At 45.4% G+C, this 27,073-nt stretch overlaps 1 protein-coding gene across 1 annotated transcript; it reads right to left on the bottom strand.

Annotated features, from left to right (window-relative positions):
• Positions 1–4,944: 4,944 nt before the first annotated feature.
• EEF1G (eukaryotic translation elongation factor 1 gamma) lies at positions 4,945–26,385 on the bottom strand. The gene is made up of 10 exons (XM_040410152.1): positions 26,237–26,385; positions 22,384–22,542; positions 22,183–22,246; positions 20,759–20,901; positions 19,910–20,053; positions 19,670–19,799; positions 17,060–17,258; positions 14,066–14,238; positions 5,738–5,862; positions 4,945–5,242 (listed from the first exon to the last, which is right to left on the bottom strand). The coding sequence occupies exons 1-10, from the start codon at positions 26,246–26,248 to the stop codon at positions 5,084–5,086; spliced, it is 1,308 nt and encodes a 435-aa protein (XP_040266086.1). The 5' UTR covers positions 26,249–26,385; the 3' UTR covers positions 4,945–5,083.
• Positions 26,386–27,073: the final 688 nt, after the last annotated feature.

The raw sequence follows: 27,073 nt of genomic DNA, 5'->3' as shown, positions 1-27,073 counted from the left end.
CCTTAAGCAACAGGCGTTTGAAACAGGCAATCAGACAGGGAAGTTACTAGCGCATATAGCACGCACTAATAATATGTCTCCCCCAGTACTCAGGAGGCTGATGGCCGTATAATGGAATCGGTGCAAGAAATATTGAAATGCTTTCATAATTTTTACAGAGACCTATACAAATCAGCAGCAACTTACTCAGGGCTAGAATTAGAGTCCTACCTCACTGAAGTGTCTCATCCTCGGCTAGCGGACCTAGATAAGGGTCTTATGGAGGAGGCTATCACACTAGAGGAAGTGGAGAGGGCCATTAAGGATCTACTGACAGGGAAAGCCCCTGGCCCAGATGGCATCCCGGTAGAGGTATATTCTAGGTATGGGGAAAATCTAAACCCTCAGTTGTTGAACCTGTATCGAGCGGCGCACTCCCGTGGCTCCTTGTCAGATTCCATGTATGATGCCTCCATTGTTGTGATCTTGAAGCCTGGCAAGGACCCATTGGAGTGTGGATCTTATCGTCCAATTTCACTTTTGAACTTGACTATAAAATCCTGACCAGAATTCTAGCCAACAGGCTGAATAAGGTTATCACGTCAATAATCCATTCTGATCAGTCGGGCTTTATGCCTGGAAGGTCCACATCAGACAACAGTAGGAGGGCTCAAGTAATTGTGCAGTTGGGGGGTAGCTAAGAAGGAAAGATGGGCTCTGGCCTCACTGGACACGGCCAAGGCTTTCGACTCTTTGGAATGGCCCTTTTTGACAGCCGCGCTAGGTAGCTTTGGCTTCGGTCCTAACTTCATTAAATGGATAGAAATTTTATACAAAAAACCCACTGCTCGTATTCAACTGAATGGTTCCCACTCTGAAAGGCTCCCCTTACTCAGAGGCACGAGGCAGGGATGCCCGCTCTCGCCTTTGCTGTTCACGATAGCTATAGAGCATCTGGCCATCAGATTCAGACAGGACCAAGTTTATACAGGTGTCTGTGAGGGAGATAGTGAGGACAGGATTGGACTGTATGCAGACGACTTGATCCTCTTTATGTCGGACCCGGAAGTATCTCTACTGAGAGCTATTGAAATCATTGAGCGCTTTGGGCATTACTCCGGGCTGCACATAAATTGGGCCAAGTCTGCCATCATGCCCCTCTGGATGCACGATTGGCCTAGTTATCGAAACAATCTGCCTGTAGTTGATAGGTTTAAGTATTTAGGGGTAATAATCACTAAAGAGCCTCAACTCTCCTACGTCTTGAATATTGAACCCTTAGAGACCATATTCCAAGATAAGGTAAAAACGTGGGAGACCCTCCCACTGTCAGTTATGGGCAGACTGAATTTGGTAAAGATGGTACTCCTGCCCAAAGGTCTATATTTGCTGTCCCACGCCTGTATGCCAGTCCCCAGGGGATTTTTTTTAAACTTATTCATGCTATAATAGCCTCCTTTGTATGGGGGTAAATCTAGGAGGAAGCTCTCACTGTCCTGGGTCGTTAAGGGGTTAAGCAAAATTTACCACACCACTGGTGTTTGAGACCAAGGCCCAGGAGCCGACTAGGCCATGAGCCTGACTGCATAAACTCAATCTGGAGCACCGCAGCATGGGCACTGACCGTGGGGCCGCCGCATGCGGATCTAGGACTCATTCACTTGAATGGGATCCGCACTGCAAAAAAGTAGTGCATGCACTATTTTGCGGTGCGGAGGCACGGACAGAAAACTCACAGAAGCACTCCGTAGTGCTTCCGATCCGTGCCTCAGTTCTCCCAGATTCCGGGCCACAACTGTGTGCATGAGCCCTTAAAGGGGTTCTCAGAGAATGGCAGAAAGTGGCCTCTAGCAGAATGAGCCAGCTAGTTACCTTCATTTGCAGAGATGCTGGAGGGAGGGGTTGAGGCCTCACTAAGCTCTAGACCAGGGATGCTCAATCTGTGGCCCTCGAGCTGGAAGGGCTGCAGGTTGAGCATCCCTGCTCTAGACAATAACAGTAGTCCTTAGAATACCAGTTGAAAATGGGTGCACGCCTTGTGGGGCAGGGTCCAAATTTCACATTTCAGCTGTAATAACCTCCCACAAACAACTTAAGGAAGGCTATTTCAGCTGAAACATTGCATTTGGATTAAATGAACACCATTTGCTACAAATGGCCACCCTTTCATTTTTTTTTTTAGGCATACTACACTCTGACACATGTGAATTTTTCCAAGATGGCTTATCATAAGCCGCATGACATTACCATTTATTGTAGAGCAGTGTAAGGCTGGTTTCACACGGGCGTGGCGGGAAAAGGTGCGGGTGCGTTGCGGGAACATGCGCGATTTTTCCATGCGAGTGCAAAACATTGTAATGCATTTTGCACTCGTGTGAGAAAAATCACGCATGTTTGGAACCCAAACCCGAACTTCTTCACAGAAGTTCCGACTTGGTAACGGTGTTCTGTAGATTGTATTATTTTCCCTTATAACATGGTTATAAGGGAGAATAGCATTCTGAATACAGAATGCATTGTAAAATAGCGCTGGAGGGGTTAAGGGCTCTTTCACACCTGCGTTCTTTTCTTCCGGCATAGAGTTCCGTCGTCGGGGCTCTATGCCGGAAGAATCCTGATCAGGATTATCCTAATGCATTCTGAATGGAGAGTAATCCGTTCAGGATGCATCAGGATGTCTTCAGTTCCGGTACGGAACGTTTGTTGGCCGGAGAAAATACCGCAGCATGCTGCGCTTTTTGCTCCGGCCAAAAATCCGGAACACTTGCCGCAAGGCCGGATCCGGAATTAATGCCCATTGGAAGGCATTGATCCGGATCCGGCCTTAAGCTAAACGTCGTTTCGGCGCATTGCCGGAGCCGACATTTCGCTTTTTCAGAGTGGTTACCATGGCTGCCGGGACGCTAAAGTCCTGACAGCCATGGGAAGTGTAGTGGGGAGCGGGGGAGCAGTGTACTTACCGTCCGTGCGGCTCCCCGGGCGCTCCAGAGTGACGTCAGGGCGCCCCAAGCGCATGGATCACGTGATCCATGTGATCACGTCATCCATGCGCATGGGGCGCTCTGACGTCATTCTGGAGCGCCCCGGGAGCCGCACGGACTGTAAGTATACTGTTCCCCCGCTCCCCACTACTACTATGGCAACCAGGACCTTAATAGCGTCCTGGGTGCCATAGTAACACTGAAAGCATTTGGAAGACGGTTCCGTCTTCAAATGCTTTCAGTACACTTGCGTTTTTCCGGATCCGGCAGGCACCTCCGGCAACGGAAGTGCATGCCGGATCCCAACAACGCAAGTGTGAAAGAGGCCTAAAAATAAATAATTTAACTCACCTTAATCCACTTGCTCGCGCAGCCCGGCATCTCTTCGGTCTTCATCTGTGCTGTGAGCAATAGGACCCTTGATGACTACACTACGCTCATCACATGATCCATCACCATGGTGATGGACCATGTGATGGACGCAGTGACGTCAAAGGTCCTATTGCTCACAGCACAGATGAAGACAGAAGAGATGCCGGCTGCGCGAGCAAGTGGATTAAGGAGAGTTTAATTAATTTTATTATTTTTTTTAACCCCACCAGACCCATTTTACTATGCATTCTGTATTCAGAATGCTATTTTCCCTTATAACCATGTTATAAGGGAAAATAATAATGATCTGGTCTCCATCCCGATCGTCTCCTTAGCAACAGTGCGTGAAAATCGCACCCCATCCGCACTTGTTTGCGGATGCTTGTGATTTTCACACAGCGCCATTCATTTCTATGGGGCCTGCGTTGCGTGAAAAACGCAGAATAAAGAACATGCTGCGATTTTCACGCAACACACAAGTGATGCGTGAAAATCACCGCTCATGTGAACAGCCCCATAGAAATGAATGGGTCAGGATTCAATGCGTTCAAATCACGCATTGCATTAACGCGGAATACTCGCCGTGTGAAAGGGACCTAACATGTAGTGAGGCCCCATGCAAATGGTGGCAACCAGTCCTGCTCACACTCTAGGACAGTTTGCTGGTGGCTATTTTAATCAATTCCCGGAGAACCCCTTCAAAAAGAGTATTGCCATCCTAAGCAGAGTTCTCTGAAGAGGACAGGGACCTAATAGCTTTGCCAATTTCCTCTACTTTCCTCCCAAATCCCCTTCTGAATCCATCCTTTTGTCAGGGATAAGAAGCCCTCACCTCTCTAAGGCTAGGCTACATGGCAACTTGTGTCACGAGACATTCATATTGCACTAATGTCTTGCAACATTTTTTGTCACAATAGTCAATGGTGTCGCACAGAAACTTGGATGGATTTTTTTGCAACTGTCATGTCGCAGTACGACACCATTGACTCATAAAACATTTAGTCTTAACCCTCTGTTTTACCAGTCTCATCAGGACAGGGCGATCTCAGGGGTGCTAAACACGAAAAATAAATGCACTGCGCACAGCCATTTAAAAAAATTCACCACAAAAATAAAATTAATTGTATATCTAGTACAAATGGGTAAAAAAAAAAAAATTGTTGTGGTTAAAAAGACACCAGTGTAAAAATCATTTGTGTGAAGATCCTTAACACAGATCTCCCATGTATAGAGCTCCAGCCTGAGTACATGGACCACAGAAACTAAATTTAAAATACCTCACTGTCCACGTCATGTATAAAACTTTACTCTCTAGGACAGGGGTAGGCAACCTCCGGCATTCCAGGTGTTGTGAAACTACAACTCCCAGCATGCATACTTACTCTGTTCTTCTCCGAACCCCCATAGAAATGAATGGAGCATGCTGGGAATTGTAGTTTGCCGACTGCTGCTCTAGGATGTAGAAGGTTGCCGACTGCTGCTCTAGGATGTAGTGTGCTGTGCAAACCTGGAATATAATGGCATTGGGTGAAGGGACATGAAACTCATTTAGTGTGTACAATATGTATAATAAGTAAACTGCATGGAGCAAGGGGGGACATGACACAAAACAGCTGATATTTGACTTTTTATTTTTTGTTTGCCGTCTTAAGTTAAAAGGTCTGAGTGTTACATTTGAAGAGAACAGTCATCAGCACAACCAAAACAGCTCTTCAAAGGATAGACAGCTCCTCTCTCCCTCCCCAGGGTCCTCACTTGAAGATTTTGCCCTGGTTGAAGGGTTTGCCCACATGCTTGAACTCTCCTTCCCAGCAGAAATACTCTTTCACAAATGTTTTGCACTCCTCGCTATCAGGGTCCAGCTTCCTCCAGTTGTAAGACTCATAGTCTATTTGCCAATCCTCAGACAGCTGTAAAGAACAAGACAAGTGTTAAACAATCCACCAACACAGTCCACTTGCCAAGCTTCAATTAGAGTATCTAGCAAGAGGGCAAACATTTTGGCAACTCACAACTCTCTAAAAGATGGCACCTGCTCCAGACAGTTTCACACAGCAGACACCAGGGGCTAATGTCTGCGATCGGTGTTATCGCTGTTCAGACATTTACCCCCTGAATGCCATAGTCAACTGTAACCATGGCATCTGAGACCACTTTGAACTCGCTGAACTCACAGGTCCTCAATGGCTTCCCCGCACTGAGATTTTAGGGAAGCCGTTCCTTCTCTGCAATAGCCTCAGTCTCTCTGAAGAATACGAGATTACTACAGCAGTAGTTCTTATGGAGTCCCCCCCAACCCAGTTTTCCCATATCCAAAATGTAAACAAAAGTGCAGTTTGCACTTGTGTCATTCTGAACCCTTAAGAAAAAAAAAAAAAAAAAAGATTAAAAATCCACACACTTACTGTGAATGCCAAATCCTGGCCTCTGAACACCCACACTCCAGAGATTGAGCTGTCATTGTTATTTCCAAAAAGAATAACGCTGGCAAAACCGGTTTTACGTAGCTTGTCCAAACGCTGGAACATACCTGCCAAGGAAGAATGGAACAAAACGATTAAACTAAAAACAAAAAAAATAAAATAATGCACAAAACATAAAAATTGTATTAGTCTATAAATAGAGCCATTAAGAGTCCATTCACACGTCCCCAAGTGTTTTGCGGTCCGCAAAACATGGACACCGGCCATATCCATTCCGCAAAATGCAGAACGCACATGGCTGGCACTTTAAATAGAAATGCCTTTTCTTGTCCGTGTCTGCGGACAAGACTGAGACAAGTTCTATTTTTTTGCGGAATAGAAGTGCGGATGCGGACAGCATACTGCGTCCCCCATTGCGGAACGGATCCAGACGTGTGAATGGACCCTAAATCTTCAGGTTTTGGACGAACTGAATGAGGTGCAGAGGAAAGAAATATCCAGAGCCGTCCACTTCCACCATTTGAAATCAGACTAGAGATCAGCATTAAATCACTAGCTCCCTCCAGACTACACTGCCCGCATGAGGAGCTCTGTACCCAGGACCTGAGGCGCACTTGTTTTATAGAAGGCTTTGTCCTACAGGATTAACAACCAAGTTAAAACCCGACAAACAGGTCATCTGAAAAGCTGCCAGATGCAACACATCCATCCAGCAGGGAGCAGACCACCTCCTCCCACACAGCGTTACAGGACTACTCTCCCAAGCTGCACCCTCACAGGAATGTAGCACAAGGCATCTGCAGACGGTGCTTATGTTTTCCAACACTCCCCTTTAGAAACCCAGCAGCTTGTCCCTTCATTCAACCTTGGCCATAGTCCTGTCTTGATGGCAGCCCAAAGGCCCTAAATTCTGCACCCATCAGGCAAGCTTAGGCTACTTTCACACTAGCGGCACGGTTCAACAAAAGTGCTTCCGTTACTGATAATACAACCATCTGCATCCATTATAAACGGATCCGGTTGTATTATCTTTAACACAGCCAAGACGGATTAGTCATGAACTCCATTGAAAGTCAATGGGGGACGGATCCGTTTACTATTGTGTCAGAGAAAACGGATCCGTCCGCATTGACTTGCATTGTGGGTCATGACGATCCGTTTTGCTCCACATCCCAGGATGGAAAGCAAACCGCAGCATGCTGCCCTCCGGTATAAGAACAGAACGGAATGCATTTTGGAGCGTTCTGTTCAGTTACGTTTTGTCCCCATTGACAATGAATGGGGACAAAACAGAAGCGGTTTCACGGTATGAGCCCCTAAGATAGAAACGCTAGTGTGAGTATAGCCCAAGTCTTACGCAGAGCTTGTCATCATACGATGGGCCATGTAGTCAGCAACCCCAGGCTTTTGATCTAGAAACTGTGCCACAAGGTGCAGAACAGCCTGTAGTGGATAAATGGTTTCAATTCTATGACATTTTAACCTACAGGGGACTGTTATTTTGCAGACCAAAATGTTCCCATTATTTTAAAAGCAAAGCAACACTTCATTACTGTTAAAGTAACACAAAGGAAAGCCTACAGAGGACGGCAGAACTTCTTAACTTAAAGAGTCCATCTACATAAACCAACATTTTTCAAAACCATAAAGCCGCTCTCACTTTTGAGATGAAAGCAATAATAATGATGTACTTCTGAACAGGAGCTACCCGTCCTTGAAGAGAAGCCAGTGTACAGGGCTTTAAACCCATAAAGGGCTATTTCCGCTTTTTTTTTTTTAATTGATCACCTTTTCACCGGAGAGGTCATCAATATCAGATCTGTGGGGTTTCAACCCCATCTATGATCAATGGATTTCAAAAGCAGACCGTGGTGAAAGCTAAACACTGGATGAATCAAGAAGCAGAGGGCTCCATCCAGCATGTAGAAGACGGCCATGTACTGTACAGGGAAGGCCTGGAGGCCACAGCAACTCATCAGCATGCTGCAAGACCCATGGAAAGGGGCGCCCTGTCCTTCTGTGACCTCCCAAATGCCATGGATTTAAAGGGGTTGTCTCATCTCAGACAATGGGGGGCATACTGCTAGGATATGCCGCCGATGCACGATAGCAGTGGGACCCGCACCTGTATCGAGAATGGAGCCCTGAAACTGGTGGAGGGTGCGCTGCGCATGAGCAGCAGTCCTCCATTCATTTCTATGGGGTCGTCAAACAGCCAAGCTGGGGCTCAGTTCTTGATATAGGTGCGAGTCCCAGCGTTGGCACCCACACCTATAAGACAATGGGGGCATAGCCACATAGTTGCTTGGGATAGCCTTTTCCCTTAATAAATGAAAATACTCATTTAAAAACTGCTTTTTGTATATACCTCAGGTTCTCGGTCTGAATCTGAAACATTTAAAGCGAACCTTTCACCTCATTTTCACTTTATAAACTAGCAACAGTACCTTATAGATTATCTTCAGTGTGTTCTTATACATGTTAGTGCCGCTTTCCTGCGCTGTTTATTCTTGAAAAAATAGTCTTATAAAGTTCACATTTCCTGCTCCAACAGTCACGCAACAAGTCAAGGGGGTATCCCTTCCCTCACCTCTGGCTGTACCTCCCCTGCCCTAACCCCGCCTCTATGCTCTGTAATTGACAGCCGGCTCAGTCGCCGGGACCGCGCTTGTGAATCCTGCGCATGCGCCGTCCTCCTCATTCGCCGCCCGTACGCAATGCCTGCCTGTCTGCTCTCCCTCCCGTCCGCGCGCTCCCCTATCTACAGTAACGCCCATATAGGAAGTCCGCCTTCCACACCCCGCCCCCTTTCCTTCCCGATGCGCTCCACATTGGAACGCATCGGCACTACCTTCCCTGGTGCGCTCCACCCACCAGCTTACATGCTGGAACTAGCGCCTCCCAGTATACCCTGCCCTCTCATCAAACACGCCTCCTCTCCCTTGTCTGCCCAAACTCACCAGACCCGTGACTGTTGGAGCAGAAAATGTGAACTTTATAAGACGATTCTTTCAAGAATAAACATCGCAGGAAAGCGGCACAAGGATGTATAAGAACACACTGGAGATAATCTATAAAGGTACTGTTGCTAGTTTATAAAGTGAAAATGAGGTGAAAGGTTCGCTTTAAGTGAGACAAATGTGCAAAAACAAGAAATCTGTAATGGGGCAAATACTTTTTCACAACACTGTAGGCAGAAGAGATTTCTCAGTGTCTGTCATGAGTGTCAGAAAGATGGATTACAAGTCGTCCATACGTTTATTACACAAGTAATCATAGGATCTATGGCACTGTTCAGGAGCAGGAAGGGGGCATACATCTTCACAGATTTAGCATTCTGCAGTCTTTAGAACTGTTCCACATGGTGGTGAAAGGCGAATCTGCAGCTAGGGAACTATTACAGCTCCACATAACGGTTGAGATTTATTAGAACTGGTGTAAAGCAGAACTGGCCAAGTTCCTATTAGCAATCAACCAGATCTCCTCTCAGAACTCCTTTCGAAAATGAATGGTGGAATCTGATTGCTATTGACAACTAAGCCAGCTCTAGTTTACACCAGTTTTGATAAATCTCCCCCTACGCGTTACCCAGGACCCTGAATGACAAATCTAACTTTGGTTTAGACCCATTATTTAGCAGTCCTTATTACATTTGACTAACATATATAGCGTCAACATATTCCAAAGCACTTTACAGGCATTATTAATTTGTTAGCCAGCTGTCTCCGGACTCTGAATGACAAATCTGGCTAGATATGCTACAGTATGGAGGATTAGTTACTGGGATTCTTACTCCCTGCTATGGCTTTCTGCAGTCTGGGAAAGCTGGCTAACAACCTCTGCAGAGATCTAACTGAGTCTATCAGGACAACCTCAGTATACACCAAGGGTCCAAAACCAGCTGGTGTGTAACTACAATTCCCAGCATGCATACTTGCTCAACTGTTCTAAAACATGGTGATGGACCATGTGATGAGCGCAGTGACGTCAAAGGTCCTTTAGCCAGGTCCTGAAGAAAATAGAATGAGGAGATCCGCTATGCTATCAAGTGGATGGGGCGAGTTACATTTGTTTATTTTTAACCCCTCAATGGACATTTTACTATGCATTCTGTATTAAGAATGCTATTATTTTCCCTTATAACCATGTTATAACTGAAAATAATAAAATCTACACAACACCTAACCCAAACCCGAACTTCAGGGAAGTCTGGGTTCGGGTCTGGGTACCAAACATGCCGAATTTTTTCATGCATTAAAACGTTTTGCACTCGCACAAAAAAAAAAAGAAAAAAAAAAAGTGCATTTTCCCACAACGCACCCGCATCTTGTCCGGCCCTCACACGCGACACCCGTGTGAAAGAGGCCTAACAGAGCGCCAGACGTTGCTGAACCCTGATATATGCACTATATACGTAGATTCATCTACAGCAAAACTCCACATGGTACCCAGCTTTCCAAAGCTGTACAAAAAGGCAGATCTGCACACATGCAGCAAAGACAGGAATTATCAATGCATAACTAGGCAGACTTGATATTCAGCTGTATCTACTATGGCTGGAGCCATGTATATACACTACAGCTGGAATGGTTACCAAATCTATTTTATACTATTAGTAACTAGGAGCTTTTGTCCCAGCCAAGCCCCCTCCTGCTATACTTTTTGGCTCACGTTCACTAGCAGAGGGGGAGGGGAAAGAAGACATTGCTGCAGCTGAGAGAACAATGCACTGTTTTTCTATTTTATTTACTATGGTCTGCAATTGTGATCTGACAAAGGTTGTTTTGGGGATTCTTTAAGTTTTTCCAGACCTCCACCGTACTTGTATGGTGGAAGTGCAGTCTTTAAAAGTAGCGCACGCTCACAAGTGCAGAGCAGAAGACACCTAGGGCTAAAGTCTGCGATTGGAGATAAAGAAAAACCAGGCCTAGAATCCCCAAACCCCATTGTGCGGAGGTCAACTTCACATTCCTGAGTGCTTACCTCAGAGACATGGGATTTATAAATATATAAATTAAAATCACTCCAGTCGCTGCGCCCCAAAACACCTATACTATTAACCCCTTAAGGACCAGGTCATTTTTGACCTTAAAGGACCAGACTGATTTTTGCAAATCTGACGTGTCGCTTTTACTTATCCAGGCCATTCTGAGATTGTTTTCTCGTCACATATCGTACTTCATGACAGTCGTAAATTTGAAATCAAGATATTTCGTTTTTATTTATAAAATACCAAATTTACCCAAAAAATTAAAAAATTCGCAACTTTACAAATTTTAAAATTTCTCTGCTTTTAAAACAGATAGCGATACCTCATAATATTTATTACTTTACACTTCCCATATGTCTACTTCATGTTTGAATCATTTTGGGAATGCCATTTTATTTTTTTGTGGGGGGGGGGGGGGGGGGGGGATGTTAGAAGGCTTAGAAGCAAATCTTAAATTTTTTTCAGAAAATTTCCAAAACCCACTTTTTAAAGGACCAGTTCAGGTCTGAAGTCATTTTGTGAGGCTTACATAATCGAAACCACCCAAAAATGACCCCATTTTAGAAACTACACCCCTCAAGGTATTAAAAACTGATTTTACAAATGTTAACCCTTTAGGTGTTTCACAAGAATTAAATGGAAAATGGAGATGAAATTTCAGAATTTCACTTTTGGCGAAAGTTTTTGGAGAAAACTTTACATTGAAAGTCAATGGGGGACGGATCCGTTTGCAATTGCACCATATTATGTCAACGTCAAACGGATCAGTCCCCATTGACTTGCATTGGAAGACCCACGGAAGAAAAAACGGTCACGGAACAACGGAAATCCGTTTTGCGGACCGCAAAAAAAAAAAGTCGTGTGCATGAGGCCTAAAAGAGGAGAGAATATTTAATAGAAGAAAAACTGCTACAAGAGGACATAGGTTTAAAAGTAATATCAGGAAGTATTACTTTACTGAGAGAGTAGTGGATGCATGGAATAGCCTTCCTGCAGAAGTGGTAGCTGCAAATACAGTGAAGGGGTTTAAGCATGCATGGGATAGGCATAAGGCTATCCTTCATATAAGATAGGGCCTGGGGCTATCCATAGTATTCAGATATATTGGGCAGACTAGATGGGCCAAATGGTTCTTATCTGCCGACACATTCTATGTAACCATTCATTTCAATGAGTCCGCCCAAAAAATTATAATAATAATTATTAGAACATTACGGACAAGAATAGTACTGTTCTATTAGGGGCCAGCTGCTCTGTTCCACATAATACGGAATGCACACAGACATCCGTATTTTTTGCGGATCCGTTTTTTGAGGACCGCAAAATACATACAGTCGTGTGCACGAGGCCTTATTCTGTTGAAAAACAGCTCCCAAAGTTGGGCACTTAGGAGCCATTTTTCAGCAGAATACATTTTTCCTGACATAGAATAAAGATATAAAGTGCACACTGTTTGGAATGCGTTTGCAGGCTGTAGTAATACGACTTCTCCCAGGCATAGACTGAGGGAATGGTGTCCTTTGTCATCTTTGAGTTGAATATTAAATCTGGGACATCGTAGTCTTCTCTGAAGTCCCCTGAGGATGTGACCAAATTGCCCCTAAATTGTGACAAAGTATTTGGAACATAGCTGTATATATCTAGTATGGAAATAATCTTAGTGTGGATACTAGCGCTGCTGTCTAATTTTTTGGGGAGGTGGGAAATCACCAGTACTGTAATGCAAATACAGAGAGGTGTGTCGCTGCAGGGTTCTGGTGAGGGGATAATTGCCGAAAAACCCCCAAAAAATAGAACAAGCTATTAGGAGAAACAGAAGAACCCGCGCTGACTGAGTATCCATTTAAAACAACGAAGTGTATCAGAGAGAAAGGTCTTCTGTGGGGTGAGAATATAAACTGGCCTATTTGGCAGTTTATTAGGTTGAAGGGAACCTGAGGAAGGAATACGATTATTCCGAAACACGTTGGAGGTATTGTGGACCAGTGAAGCTTCCGTAGCTTCATGTGTGACGTCACACGTTAGGTTTCCAGGACAACAACCAAGCATTGCTTCCAAGTGCGCGCGCGAACTACCGGCCGGGGTTACGCGCGTACCACGAGGAAAGCAGAAGATAGGACCAGGAGAGACGCTGACATTTAAAGTGAATAGCCGCAAGAATCTTACCTGATAAAGCGGGGAATTAATCCTGCTGACTTTTTTCTATACACATCTTGTTTTTCGTTTAACTCCAACGATTCACAGGTTTGGGACCCATTTAAACATTGATATTACTGTAGTGTATGGCAAATAGGCCAGTTTATATTCTCACCCCACAAAAGACCTTTCTCTCTGATACACTTCGTTGTTTTAAATGGATACTTAGTCAGCGCGGGTTCTTCTCTGTTTCTCCTAATAGCTATATCTAGTATGTATCTGAGAGGCATATACCTACAATTTTTTCATTTTATTTTTTTAGGTCTAAGGACCATATTGACAGACATTCAGTATAGCACATCTCCTATGGTGGTATCTTTCTGTGTTAGGCCTCACGCACAAAGCAGTTGCCAGGCTGTGCCTGTACTGTGGCCCACAGAATTGCAGGCACACAGTTGAGGGTCTGTAGGAGGCTCCTGAAACGGTATCACCCCCATCAGGGCAGCCATTCCTTCTTTAGGCAGGGTCTGAGATTCCAGAGAGACAGTATTCTTCCTTACATCATACATCAGGGATGTCCAACCTGCAGCCCTTCAGCTGTTGTAAAACAACTAACCCCTGTAGTGTTGTAAAGGCTGGAGTACCAAAGGTTGAGCACCACTGTCATACATCTCTATTGGCCCTATCAAGTTATATTTTTTGTGTTTGTGGAATTTTTCTATTTTTATAACTAACCTAACTTACTTTTTAGTTGTGGGGGGGTTCAGCGATTATGGGCCTCTCTGGTGGCCAGGACCATAAGAGTCCGCATAGGCACATGAGAGCACAGAGCCATCTCATATCTGCTCTGCAGCCATAACCTCCTGGAAATAAGCAGTGTATAATGCGAAGCAAAAATAAATTAAACCAGCATAGGAGGCAATATGGACAATCAAAATACATTAGTAAGTGCCTTGTATTAACTGTCTACATGAGAAATGCCGTGAGACAACCCCTTTAACGGATGCCCAACTTCTGCAGTTTTGTAGGTCTCTGAAACTACACGGTTTGTGCAAATGAAATTATGGGTATACCATTAAGTCACATGAGCACTGTTCAACTCCGGGAACAATGATCTGGCAGTCGTTACTTACCTCATATACCCTAGCATAACATTACAGCCCATGCAGCAACATGTCACGTACCTGTAATGAGGTTGCAGCTCATAAAGGTCTGAGTGAGTTCATTAGGGAAACGGTAATCGGAATACCAAATGGACCAGCCCTCTTTGTCAAAGTGCTCCCAGAAATAAGGCAGAGCCACTGAGAGTGTGTCTTCATTTGAATATTTTCTTTTGAATTCATCCATAATGAAGGAGCTGGAAGGCAAGACAAGGATTATTGGGAAATATTATACAAATTTGACTTCCTAAAGGAGCATTTACACTATCTGAGGAGCAGCTGATTGTCAAGATGGAAGCGTTCCTACACTGTAAGCAATATTAAAAAGGTGTTGTCCGGGTTCACCCATAATTTCACCCAGGCAGCCCCCCCCGCCCCCCGATGTTAGCATTGGAGCATCTCATGCTCCGAGGTGCTCCCTTGCCTTGCGCTAGATTGCACAGGGCACGGGCTCTTGTTTACAATAACACTGCCGGGCCGTTTTACAGGCTAGGGAAGCGCTAAAACCCACCCATCAGAGCCGGTGAGGACACCAGGCTTCCTGGCAGCACCATGGACCCCCCTGAAAATACCTTTGGCCCTGCACGATTTAGGGGGGTTGCCTGGGTAAAAATGGAGGTATGTCTGGGTTCAGAGCTGAACCCAGACAACCCCTTTAAATGGTGCCATTAGAAATTACAACTTGTCCTGCAAAAAAAAAAAAAAAAAATCCTCATACAGCTACATGAACGGAAAAATAAAAGAGCTATGACTTTGGGTATGGCTGAGAGTAAACTGGGAATGTAAAATGACCTGCTTATGAAAGGGATAAGGGCACACAGAGATATTTGCACACTAGGAAAGTTATCAAAACTTGTTCAAAGGAAAACTGTCTGTTGCCCATAGAAAATCTTATTCCGCCTTTTAATCTTTCAGCGCTCCTCTGTCAATCGGATTGGTTGCCAGGGGCAACTGCATTTAAAGACCATGTATTAGTATATACTTCACTGCACACTCCACATGCAAACTCGTGGGAAGTGATGACTTGAACATAACCACATTCACAACCGTGCGTATATAGGGGTAATTATGGACAATTTAAAATCACGCTAAGGGGATGCAGTCATGCATACACACTTATTCCTACATTTGACCTGGCCAAAATGTGAGTACCAGTACAGGAACTGGTTGCTTCAAGCATATAATTAGATTGCGATACTGATGGTTTTATCATTCCTACATAAGGGCAGATCAAAACTGGTGTAAAGGAAAACTGGCTTAGTTGCCGATAGCAACCAGATCCCACCTTTCATTTTTCAGAGCTGCTTTGGTAAAGGAAAGGTGGAATCTGATTGGTTGCTATGGGCAACAGCCAGTTTTCCTTTACACCAGTTTTGATAAATCTACCTCAATCTTGTCGTGATTACATAGTTACTTAGTGTCCGGTCAGCCACTTCATGGAGCTGTGTTTATTGAATTACAAATGCACCTTTCTACGACACTAGATTCCATGTATTAGAAGGTACTAAAAAAAAGGCAATTTTATAAATTTCACCAAAATTTAATTTCGAAAAACACTTAGGTTTGGTAACCACCAGTACCAACAGTAGTACGGTACAGCTATGGGAACCCCGGTGTCTGGTCAGGTACATTTGTCGATCATTTGAATGAGTCCAATACAATGACTATGAAGTTCACCTATGTATTTGGGGATCTAAATTGGAATTCCTGGATGTTTTATTGTCAGTGGGGGGTGGAGAGTTGGTTGCTGAGGGATTTCGCAAGCCCACGGCATCCAACTTACTATTACATCACTCTAGTTATCACCCATATAGTGTAAAGAAAAGAGTTCCATATGGGCAGTTTATTAGGTTGAAGAGTATTAATACAACAGAACAGGGATGCTCAACCTGTGGCCCTTCAGCTGTTGTAAAACTACAACTCCCACCATGCTCTGCTGCAGGCTGATAGCTGTAGACTGTCTGGGAATGCTGGGAGTTGTAGTTTTGCAACAGTTGGAGGGCCGCAGGTTGAGCATGCTTGCAACAGAAGGCTTCAGGAGGCAAGCACTTGATTTAAGGAATAGGTTAATGGCTAGGTGATATACCATAATAATGCTTAATGAGGCTATGACAAGGGCCTCTGATATCCCACGGAGAGTTTTATTCTCGGGTAGGCAGGATAAGAGAAGGGAAGATAAACCCAAATGCTATCCTTTTTCCTTTAAGTTTAGCCCAATGGCAGAATATTTTGTTGAGGGATGACACACTAAGGGATTTGATTGGTGATAAATCTCCCCCCCCCCCCCCTTCTTACCCTCAAGAAAGATGGCGGCGGCAGCCCGGCGCATGCGCAGACTGAAAGCCGGTCACCACCGCTCTCAGTAAGGTCTCAGGAGAGGAGAGTTCAAATTATGCCCCGATCGGGTCCCCCAGCACCCCGATCGGGGCAATATGGCCCCCAGGTGTGTTACATTCTTTAGGGCACTCCTTTTGGAAGTGTCCAGGCCCACCACCCTTCCCCGCTACTCCCCTAGTCTCCCCAAGGCTTCCTCCTGACATCAGTGATGCCAGGGAAGAAGCCTTGGGAGGTTGAGGGAGTAGCAGGATGGAAGAGCTGTGGCCTTGGGCACTGTTTTTGAATGGAAATAAAAGGGTTTTTATTAGACATGGAATAAAACACTTAGATGACAAAAGGTATGGTTATACAATGCTTTTACAATGTTCTGATGGCCATTGCTGGTAGTTATATTTGTGAAATTTATGTGACAGACTCCCTTAAACCTTTTATAGGGAACACAGCTACTTGTAAGATGCTAAAGCTCCTATGTTACTTTTTTTTTTACCATGTTTAATACTGCAGGTATACAATTCGTAAAGATTTGTAGCAGAAATGACTTGCATCTGAAAGGAGTCATATGTATGGAATGGATTTTCAGTGGCCGAAGTTTCTGCAACAAATCTGTTCACGTGAACAGGGAAGCCTAAAATACATGTGGCAGTATAGCACTAGGATAGAAGAGCATATTAAGACCCTTACCTCTTAGGAAGGTGAGCATAGGGGTCCTTTGATTTAGGCTCTGCTGCAAGAGCCTTTTCAGATTCATCAAGATCTTCCTCTGTGGCTGGTGCAGGGGCAGGTGTGGGCTTCTTCTCCTCCTTCTCTTTCTTCTGCTCTTTTGCAGGTTTCTCTTTCTTGGGGGTCTCTTTCTTAGGCTGCAATTCTGCAAACTTCTTAGCTGTTGAAAGAGAAAAACTGAATATAAGTATCTTATGAAAAGTTTGCCAACACAATCGGCTATGAACGTGAGGCCTAAAAGCAGCTATGACACTTGCTCTGCAGCATTTGTACACAAAATGTTCTGCAAACTCGGATAGTACATGTCAGTTATGAACGGTGGCCAGTGTGACGCCTACGGGGCATCATTTCATAAGGATCTCTTGTGACATTAACATGATGGTCCACATGAGGAGAGAAAAAAAAATAACGTTCTGTGGGTTTTTTGTTTTCTAAACCAGAAACAGCACTAAAATGTGTCTATGTGCCAAGACTAGTATTCCAGCTCATCTTCAGTCAAGTGAATGGGGCTGTACTTCAGTACAGAGACAAGAAGCAGTGTTTCTAGGAGGGGGGATTTTTTTTCCTTCTCGTGGAAATCCCAAGTAAAATCTGCCATGGTCTTTCCCATTTATTTTAAGAGTAGCAAATCAAAAATATTTTCTTGATTGCAAGCAGTTAATACTGTGACACAACCTTATCTATAAAAGGGTTGTCCACCATTCATCATTTGCTGGACTGTTCTCAGGAGAGGCCATCATTAGCTGATCGGTGGGGCTCGGACACCCCGCACCTCCATAGCCAGAAGCTCTGTCTTATTTGTAGTGGACTGAGCACATTATCGTAGATATCTATGGCAGACAGGTGCATACATTTGTGCAACTTGGGATCCCCCTTCCCCCACTTTCCTGTAACTGTCAGCAGTAGGGATGAGAGAGTCGACTTCGGATGAAACATCCGAAGTAGTTTCGCATAAAACTTCGTTCTAATATTGTACGCAGTAGGAGCTCCGTACAGTATTAGAATGTATTGGCTCCGATGAGCCGAAGTTATTGCTTCGTGAAGTCTCATGGAGACTTCGCATAACTTCAGAAATTTGTACTGTAAAAAAAACATTTCCCGAACTGGGGTTTGGTTCCAAGTGGTACCTTGGAACCGAACCAGAGTTCGGGAAATGTTTTTTTTACAGTACAAATTAATTTATGAAGTTATTGCACAAAGTCTTGTGAGACTTCGCGATGCAATTACTTCGGCTCATTGGAGCCAATACATTCTAATACTGTACAGAGCTCCGAAGTCGATTCACTCATCCCTAGTCAGCAGCCTCTGCTGCTAGAGACTGAATTCTCGTAACAAGCAGCAGAGTAAGAAGGGAGCCCTCTGGTGGCTAGATCTGCAATCATGTTTTACCATGCCAAAACGCCTATATTTTTAAATACAGTAATTGGGGTCTGACATAGAAGTACCTAAATAGACCATATTCAGACAAGTAATGCCGACAGCAGGCTAGCCCGGTAACTGCTGCAGTCACGACAGTGTTTGTATCAGTGACGAAACCAGGAGTGGTCCTGCATGAAGGTATGATGGAAATATCTGCACAGGTGCGTGAGCGATACATATTCCAAATTCATGACTGATTCCTATATTATTTTCCCAGACACAATTTAAAAATTATACTCAGAACAAAATGCTCTGCAAACTTGCTTGACTTAACCTAGCAGATTCACCAAAGTCTTTAATGAGTCGAGCACTGGAGTCCATTCATACTGCAAAAAGGCCAGGAGTCCTTATATTCAAGATCTCCCAGATCCCACCCCACCACTGATTGAAACCAGTGGTGGGAGGGACAGAAAGAAGCTCATTAATGGAGGACTCCACAGTCAGTCCATGCTTCCTACTGAGCAGACTCCAGCGAGTGTTTTAGCAAAACAATTGGGTTAATTCAAGAAAGTGACTTAGAGGACCTTTCACTACTGTACAAACTAAAAACTAACTATATCAGTGGGCAGAGCGGCGCCCCAGGGGTCCCCCTGCACTTACTAGTATGTCTGGGCGCCGCTCCGTTCGCCCGGTATAGGCTCCGGTGTCTGCGCTCCCTCTGCTGTACTGGAGTGATCTTTTGTATGAGGCGTGTCCCTTGCTGCAGCGCTGGCCAATCGCAGCGCACAGCTATAGCCTGGCTATGAGCTGTGCGCTGCGATTGGCCAGCGCTGCAGCAAGGGAAACGCCTCATACAAAAAAAAAAAAAACAGTTAGAGGGAGCGCAGACACCGGAGCCTATACCGGGTGAACGGAGCGGCGCCCAGACATACTAGTAAGTGCAGGAGGACCCCTGGGCGCCGCTCTGCCCACTGATATAGTTAGTTTTTAATTTGTACAGTAGTGAAAGGTCCTCTTTAAAAGGAATCTATCACCAGCTTAGGCCTTCAGATAGGGCAGCATAGCACTGACAGTTACCCTTTGATGCCGAACTAGAAATACTTCATCCCATCAGTCCTCAAAAGGCAATCTTTACGATAAGTCACTTCAAAGTACCCTAAACCAGTATTATTCCTGAAGTCCTATATTTGCCATTTCAACACAAAAACTCACCATCAAACTGAGCCATCTTGTCACACAGCTTCACCTCTCCCAAGACCGCACGGAACTGGGGTTGATTCACACAGGTCACAAACCACCTAGTGACATTACCAAAAGGCTGACGGAAGGATGGATCCAAGACCTGTGGGAAGCAATTTAAGATATCAGGCACAGATTCCTCGAGCCAGCCGCACGAGCTGAGGGACATTAGTGCAGTTTAAGGTCCAGAAGTTTGACTGTTGTAAAACGTGCCTGTTTGTAAAGCCATAGCAGGGAGCATGTAACAGCAATGTCAGCCAGTGTGATCCTCTCACCAACCAAGAACGTCCGGGTCTTAAGATGAGCATCTAAGGTAGCAAGGATAAGTTTCACCTCCTCCTTGGCTTGTTCTGTGGCCTAACAAGAATGAAAACTGCAGTTATTAAATATAACTCTATACAGTCCATAAAATATTTAAATAGTAATTTTTAGAAGACTGATTAATGAAAGTTACCACAACTAGTTTTCAATGCACAAGAATACTGGTGCCAAACCCCCATCATCCTCACACTCTACACAACAGAACCACAAAGATATGGGAGGGGGTGTCTACATGGACACTCCATTACAACACATGTGTATCTTGCATAGACCAGAAAGGATATTGACTGTGGAAGAGCTTTAAAAAGTAAAGTCAGGAAAGCATGGCACTGACAATGTGAGGATCTGGACGGAAGGGGAACATTTGAGACCTTTAGGGTCCATTCACACGTCCGTTGTTTCTTTCCTGATCTGTTCTGTTTTTTGCGGAACAGATCTGGACACATTCATTTTCAATGGGTCCTGAAAAAAAATTATAATAATCGGACAGCTCAAATGTCTGATTTTTTTTCAGGGCCCATTGAAAATGAATGGGTCCAGATCTGTTCCGCAAAAAACAGAACAGATCAGGAAAGAAACAACGGACGTGTGAATGGACCCTTATAATGTGACAGGTTGACCATAGCTATAATAGACCACGGTCACATTTAAAGTTCACCATCTGGCTACGTACACACAACACATACAAAACATTTAAAACTAGCGATTGACAACTATGAAAGAGACGGGGGGTGTACATACCTGTTTGTTGAACTGCATGATGCCCAGAGTTGGGAAAACCCAAGCACTGGCCGGAGGGACAATGTGGTTGTCTGCAAAACTGACCCATTGAAGGACCTGGGCCTGGTCTAAGCGGGATGATCCACGGAGTTCCTCATTACCCACTGAGGAAAGGAAAAGATGGTGAGACAAGGCAGAGACACACGGTACAGCAAGGTCAGATAAGAGGAGCCTGTTTAGGTAGAAGTTCACATCTCTATATTGCATGTTTGATATGTGGACCAGCAAGGTCCCTGGATATGAATTAAATGTGTCCAGAGGTCCCCATGCACCCAGCATACGAGTTCCCTTTTAACATATGTTGGGCTGGCATTGATAAGAATACTTTTTATTCCACTTTATAGGAAAGCATAGGACAATACACTTTCCTACGCAGAGAGACCCAGTAAGGCTCCATTCACGCGTCCACAAATGGGTCCGCATCCATTCCGCAATTTTGCGGAATGGGTGCGGACCCATTCATTTTCTATGGGGTCGGAATGGATGCGGACAGCACACAGTGTGCGGTCAGTATCCGCAAAAGATAAAACATGCCCTATTCTTGTCGGCATTTCTATAGGGGTGCCGGGTGGGTTTTTTGCGGACCTGCAAAACACTACGGACATGTGAATGGAGCCTAAAAGGGATATCAAGCAGCATATACACTCCTCTGAAGGAAAAGCCGTGGACTTATGGAAATCACATGACTGATGGACATATCCATGATATACAAATGATAAAGTATAGTAAATCATTCAAAACATCTTAACTGATTAAGTACGGAGTATGAGCGTATCACGCAGAAATACCTGCACTTTTTGGTTTGCTATCAATAAGGCTATTAATGGTTGTTTGAAGAATGGTCTGACACCCTTAAAAGCACTTAGGCATGCAAATCATCAAGATCGGCTGCCGCCAGCTCCATTTGCAATTGCCGACCCATAAAGTCTTAAATGTGTTCAATGGGAGACAAGTCCAGGAACGCTACAGGCCGTGGTAGCAAAATTAGGCAACACAGGCTGCTCACAGTACCACACGCAACATGCAGCCTGGGACTATCCTGTTGAGAAATGGCTCCTGGGACAAAATCTACAGAAATGGCAGTACCACTAGTTTCACATGTCCCAGATTGGAGCTAGGTGCTTGAAAATCTGATCTGCAGATCCGAATGAGATCTGCTACTTCCTCAATTTGCATAACTTTACAGTTTGTCCTTCGTGTTGCCATTTAAATGTTGTGTATATTTTGTTTTGTCAAATATTTTGTATATTTCATTTTGGCTTTATATATCTGCGTTACACACTGAGGAGTACGCTAACTATGCCAAAGAGTGATGTGAATAGAGTTACAAAAAAAAAAAAAAAACTGCACAGTATCATTCATCCACATAAGCAGACAGGTCTTACCATAGTGAGCGATGGCACTGCTCTCAAACAGACAGAAGCCGTCATTACCCTCAAATGCTGGAACCTAAAAACAGAGTTTAAGCTTAAGTCTCCAGTGGCAGCCTTGTAGGTCATACAGAACAGAGAAGCAATGGCACAGGCACTATGCCTCATCTACCCAGACATCTATGGCACATACATGTCTAACTTCAGAAATCTCACCTTCCCCAGGGGAAACTTCTTCAGGAATTCGGGTGTTTTGTTAGTTACACCAAACTGGAATTCTGGGGCAGAGGAAGCAACAGTGATGGGAAACCCTGAATACTGGGCAGCGATGAGGGGCTTGTATGCCCTCCAGTTATCAGGGTATGTATACAGAGTCTGCAAGAGGAGAACAAAATGAAAAAGTTAGCAGAAGAATGTGCAAGCGTCTACACACCGAGTGCAGCATGTGCAGTCTCACCCCTCCACCAAATCTTGGTGTTCCCCATCATTGTGGCTGGGTGCCTGCCGTATTATACAGTCAGCATCCGCCGCTTATGGAGCAGCCCACTCCATACAATTCCCTGCGCATAATACCGTACATGTATGGCTTTATGCGTTACAAGGGTTAATGGGAGGCACATGGGTTAGTGACACAATCATAAAACGCCATGTTGCTCATTATGAGGACATGATGGGGTCACTTGCTATTAATAAGAGGCACATGGAGGTACTAATGTAATGAAACCATGTGCCTCATATTAATACAGGCACAACATAAAGCACAAACCTATAAAATGTGCAGGAAACCTCCTGCCGCAAGATCTTCCTGGATGCTGAAAAGTTAATTTAAGAACCAGGAAAATGAGGTCATTGCCATGTGATCAGTAACAATTGGATGTGATTGGTCACATGATGACAGAAAAGGTCCTTTACCTTATCAGCATCCAGGAATATCTTGCTGCAAGTAAAAGGACCTTTGATGAGGTCATTGCATGTGATTGGTAACAATTGGATGTTATTGGTCACATGGTGATGACATCAACAGTTCTTTAAAGAGGACCTTTCATCTGTTTTACTTATAGGAGCTAAATACCTGTACTTGCTGATGCTGCCACCTGATTTATTTTTTTTAAACATTACTCCTACGCCCCGCCCTGAAGTTTTCGTGCTCAGTATGCCAATACTGAGCATCGGCACAGGGAGGAGTCGTCGCCAGGGTTTCACAATGGACGTCTCCTTCTCCCTTCCTGTGCCGCAATCCAATCACAGCGGAGAGCGTCACAGCCAGGGAGGTTTTTTTCCCCGCAAGTAAAGGTATTTAGCTTCTATAAGTAAAACAAATGAAAGGTCCTCTAACTTTTAGGCTGGTTTCAGACAAGCAAGTGTCACACTCCGGACTCAGCGCAGCTCCTGTCCTGACCTCCCAGCACTGCAGGGGTCACATAGCATTATATTGATTTCTGATGCTATGTAACCCTTAGAGGTCTGGAATGTATTGGATAACAGTGACAGCATTATGTCACTGTTATCCAATAGATTCCAGAACTCTAAGGCCCCTTTCACACGGGCGAGTATTCCGCACGGATGCGATGCGCGAGTTGAACGCATTGCACTAGCACTGAATCCGGACTCATTCATTTCTATGGGGCTGTGCACACGAGCAGTGATTTTCACGCATCACTTGTGCGTTGCGTGAAAATCGCAGCATGTTCCTCTTTGTGCGTTTTTCACGTAACACAGGCCCCATAGAAATGAATGGGGTTGCGGGAAAATCGCAAGCATCCGCAAGCAAGTGCGGATGCGGTGCGATTTTCACGCACGGTTGCTAGGAGACAATCGGGATGGAGACCCGATCATTATTTTCCCTTATAACATGGTTATAAGGGAAATAATAGCATTCTGAATACAGAAGGCATAGTAAAATAGCGCTGGAGGGGTTAAAAATAATAATTAAACTCACCTTAGTCCACTTGATCGCGCAGCCGGCATCTCTTCTGTCTCCTTTGCTGATTGCAGGAAAAGGACCTGTGGTGACGTCACTCCGGTCATCACATGATCTTTTACCATGGTGATGGATCATGTGATGACCGGAGTGATGTCACCACAGGTCCTTTTTCTGCAATCAGCAAAGAAGGAGACAGAAGAGATGCCGGCTCCGCGATCAAGTGGACTAAGGTGAGTTTATTTTTTATTTTATTTTTAACCCCTCCAGCCCTATTTTACTATGCATTCTGTATTCAGAATGCTATTATTTTCCCTGATAACCATGTTATAAAGGGAAAATAATACAATCTACAGAACCCCGATCCCAAGCCCGAACTTCTGTGAAGAAGTTCAGGTTTGGGTACCAAACATGCGCAAATTTTCTCACGAGAGTGCAAAACGCATTACAATGTTTTGCACTTGCGCGAAAAAAATCGCGCATGTTCCCGCAACGCATCCGCACCTTTTCCCGCAACACCCGTGTGAAAGAGATCTAAGGGTTACATAGCATCAGAAATCAATATAATACTATGTGACCCCGGCAATGCTGGGAGGTCAGGACAGGAGCTGCATTGTGAGTCCAGAGTGTGACATTCACACTCTGGACGGGTGCTGGGACTTTATCTCTCCCCATCCCTTGGGCTTTTTTATTGGTGACCGTGGCCAGCCGTGTCGCAGCGGCTCCCTCCTTCCCAACTGTGCAGCCGCTTATGAGAACACAGTACTCTGCGATGTGTGCTCCATGTTCTCTGATACTGCCTGATACTAAGCTGCACAATAGCATAGCTTCGTATTGGAAAAATGCCAATCCCGGTATCATATCGAACCGGCTATCATAGTATCAAGACCTCGACACCCGGTGCAACATCGGGGCTTAGAACGGGAAACGAGGGTCCCCTCAGAAACAATGCACTGATATTCATTCGGATACCAACAGTCTGACTGATGCCACAGGTAACCCCAAGGGAGAGGAGATACTCCCATCTACACGCATGGTAGGCACATAGCTCCAGTCCTCAGGGCCCACCTGCCGGTCATGTTTTCAGGACTTCCTTAGTATTGAGCAGCTGATATAATTACTGTCCATGCATCAGGACTTACCAGAGGTATTCAGTCTGTGGGATATTCTCAAGTCATGACCGGCAGGTGGACCCTGAGGACCAGAGTCATGGGACACGGCTTTAAAGGAACTGAATCTACATGCACAAAAGTAGGTTTTGACTGACAGCAAACCCTGCTCCTCTGCAATGATCCTCTCCCAACGGGAAGGGACAGGAGGACACCGAGAAGGGCCTGCTGTACACTTCCTACCTGGCTGGTCATCTTAGCGCAAGTGCTTGGGGGGGGGGGGGGGGGGGGGGGATAAGGGTCATTCATGGACCAACCCCTTTAATAGAGGATTAGGGAAGCTTCCCCAATTGTAACCCTATAGAGCAGCAGGAGCCGTCATCTTCTGGAGTCATTGTCACAAGGGCCCATTAGAGGCACACCTAGACATCACACACGTAATAGGGTGACTAGTACCAACTCAGCCAAGGAGCGGCCCAATAACACACTACGTCCAGGCCGGCACTGGGGGCAGACTGGCACATAGGGGGACATTTATCAAAACCAGCATAAGAAAACTGGCTTCTTCCAGGCCCCTAACAACCAATGAGATTCCACCTTTCATTTTAGAGCTCCTTTGGAAAATGAAAGGAGGAATCCGATTGGTTGCTATGGGCAACTAAGCCGGTTCTTCTTTACAGCAGTGTGGTACATGTATAACCCCCGGCAGAGCCCCTCCCCCTAATGACAGGGCTACCATGTAATCGCCGGCTGTATACAGCCCTGGAACTGCCATACAGCCGATCACCCAGCGATTCGTACTAAACACAATGGCCCAGCCGGGTCGCCCACACATGGACAGCCGCGAAGTTCCAGGTGGAAGCGGCAGGGGGCTGTCACCTCACGGGCGCCACTACCCGCAAGAAGTCGCCAGCGCGGACAATACGCACGGCCCGAGGCCAAGCACACCCGGCCCTGCACAACGGACCGTCTCCCGGGCCTCGGGCCGGCTGTGCTGCAAGGATGAGATCAGATTCCCCCAGCCCCATTGTATGCTCACCCCACCGGCCATCTTCACGCGAGGAGAAAGGGAGGAGCCGTACAGCGAACGCGCAACGTCACCACTCAGCGACCGCAAAGGGAGAGGCCTTGCCGGGTGTCGTGATATAGAGCCGCGCCGCGCCGCCTAGTGGTAGCACGGCGGAGTGATCGTATAGACGCAGACCGCTTCTGCCAGATTCCTATACCTTGGCAGAATGCTATACCCGGAAGTGATGCGGCCGCACCGGAATCAGCTGGAGATGGGGGGGGGGCTCTGCGCTCAGCTCTGCTATGTGGTGTCCCCAATATCCCGCACTCAGCTCTGCTATGTGGTGTCCCCAATATCCCGCACTCAGCTCTGCTATGTGGTGTCCCCAATATCCCGCACTCAGCTCTGCTATGTGGTGTCCCCAATATCCTGCACTCAGCTCTGCTATGTGGTGTCTCCTGCGGCGGTGCAATTATTTTTACGAATCCACACACACCCTCCTCCAGCTGATTCCGGTGCGGCCGCGTCACTTCTGGGTATAGCATTCTGCCAGGTATTGGAATCTGGCAGAACACCGGCATTAGCGAGGCAGACAGCATGGCGGATATATAGAGCTTATTACGGTATTTGGCCAGAGAAAATACCACAGCATGCTGCAGTATTTTCTCCGTCCAAAATTCCGGTACACTTGCCGGAATGCCATTGAAATGCATTAATGCCAGATCCGGCACCAAGTGTTCTGGCAAAACGGATCCGGTTTTCCAGTCTGCATGCGCAGACTTTTAACAATGAAAAAAAATAATACCGGATCTGTTTTTCCGGATGACACTGAACAGACGGATCCGGTGTTTCAATGCTATCCGTCTA

This window comes from Bufo bufo, chromosome 10 (assembly GCF_905171765.1).
Source record: "Bufo bufo chromosome 10, aBufBuf1.1, whole genome shotgun sequence".
In the NCBI taxonomy this organism is placed as follows: domain Eukaryota; kingdom Metazoa; phylum Chordata; class Amphibia; order Anura; family Bufonidae; genus Bufo; species Bufo bufo.
Note: the sequence above shows the minus strand (reverse complement) of the source record. Positions and strands in the feature narration are given on the sequence as shown.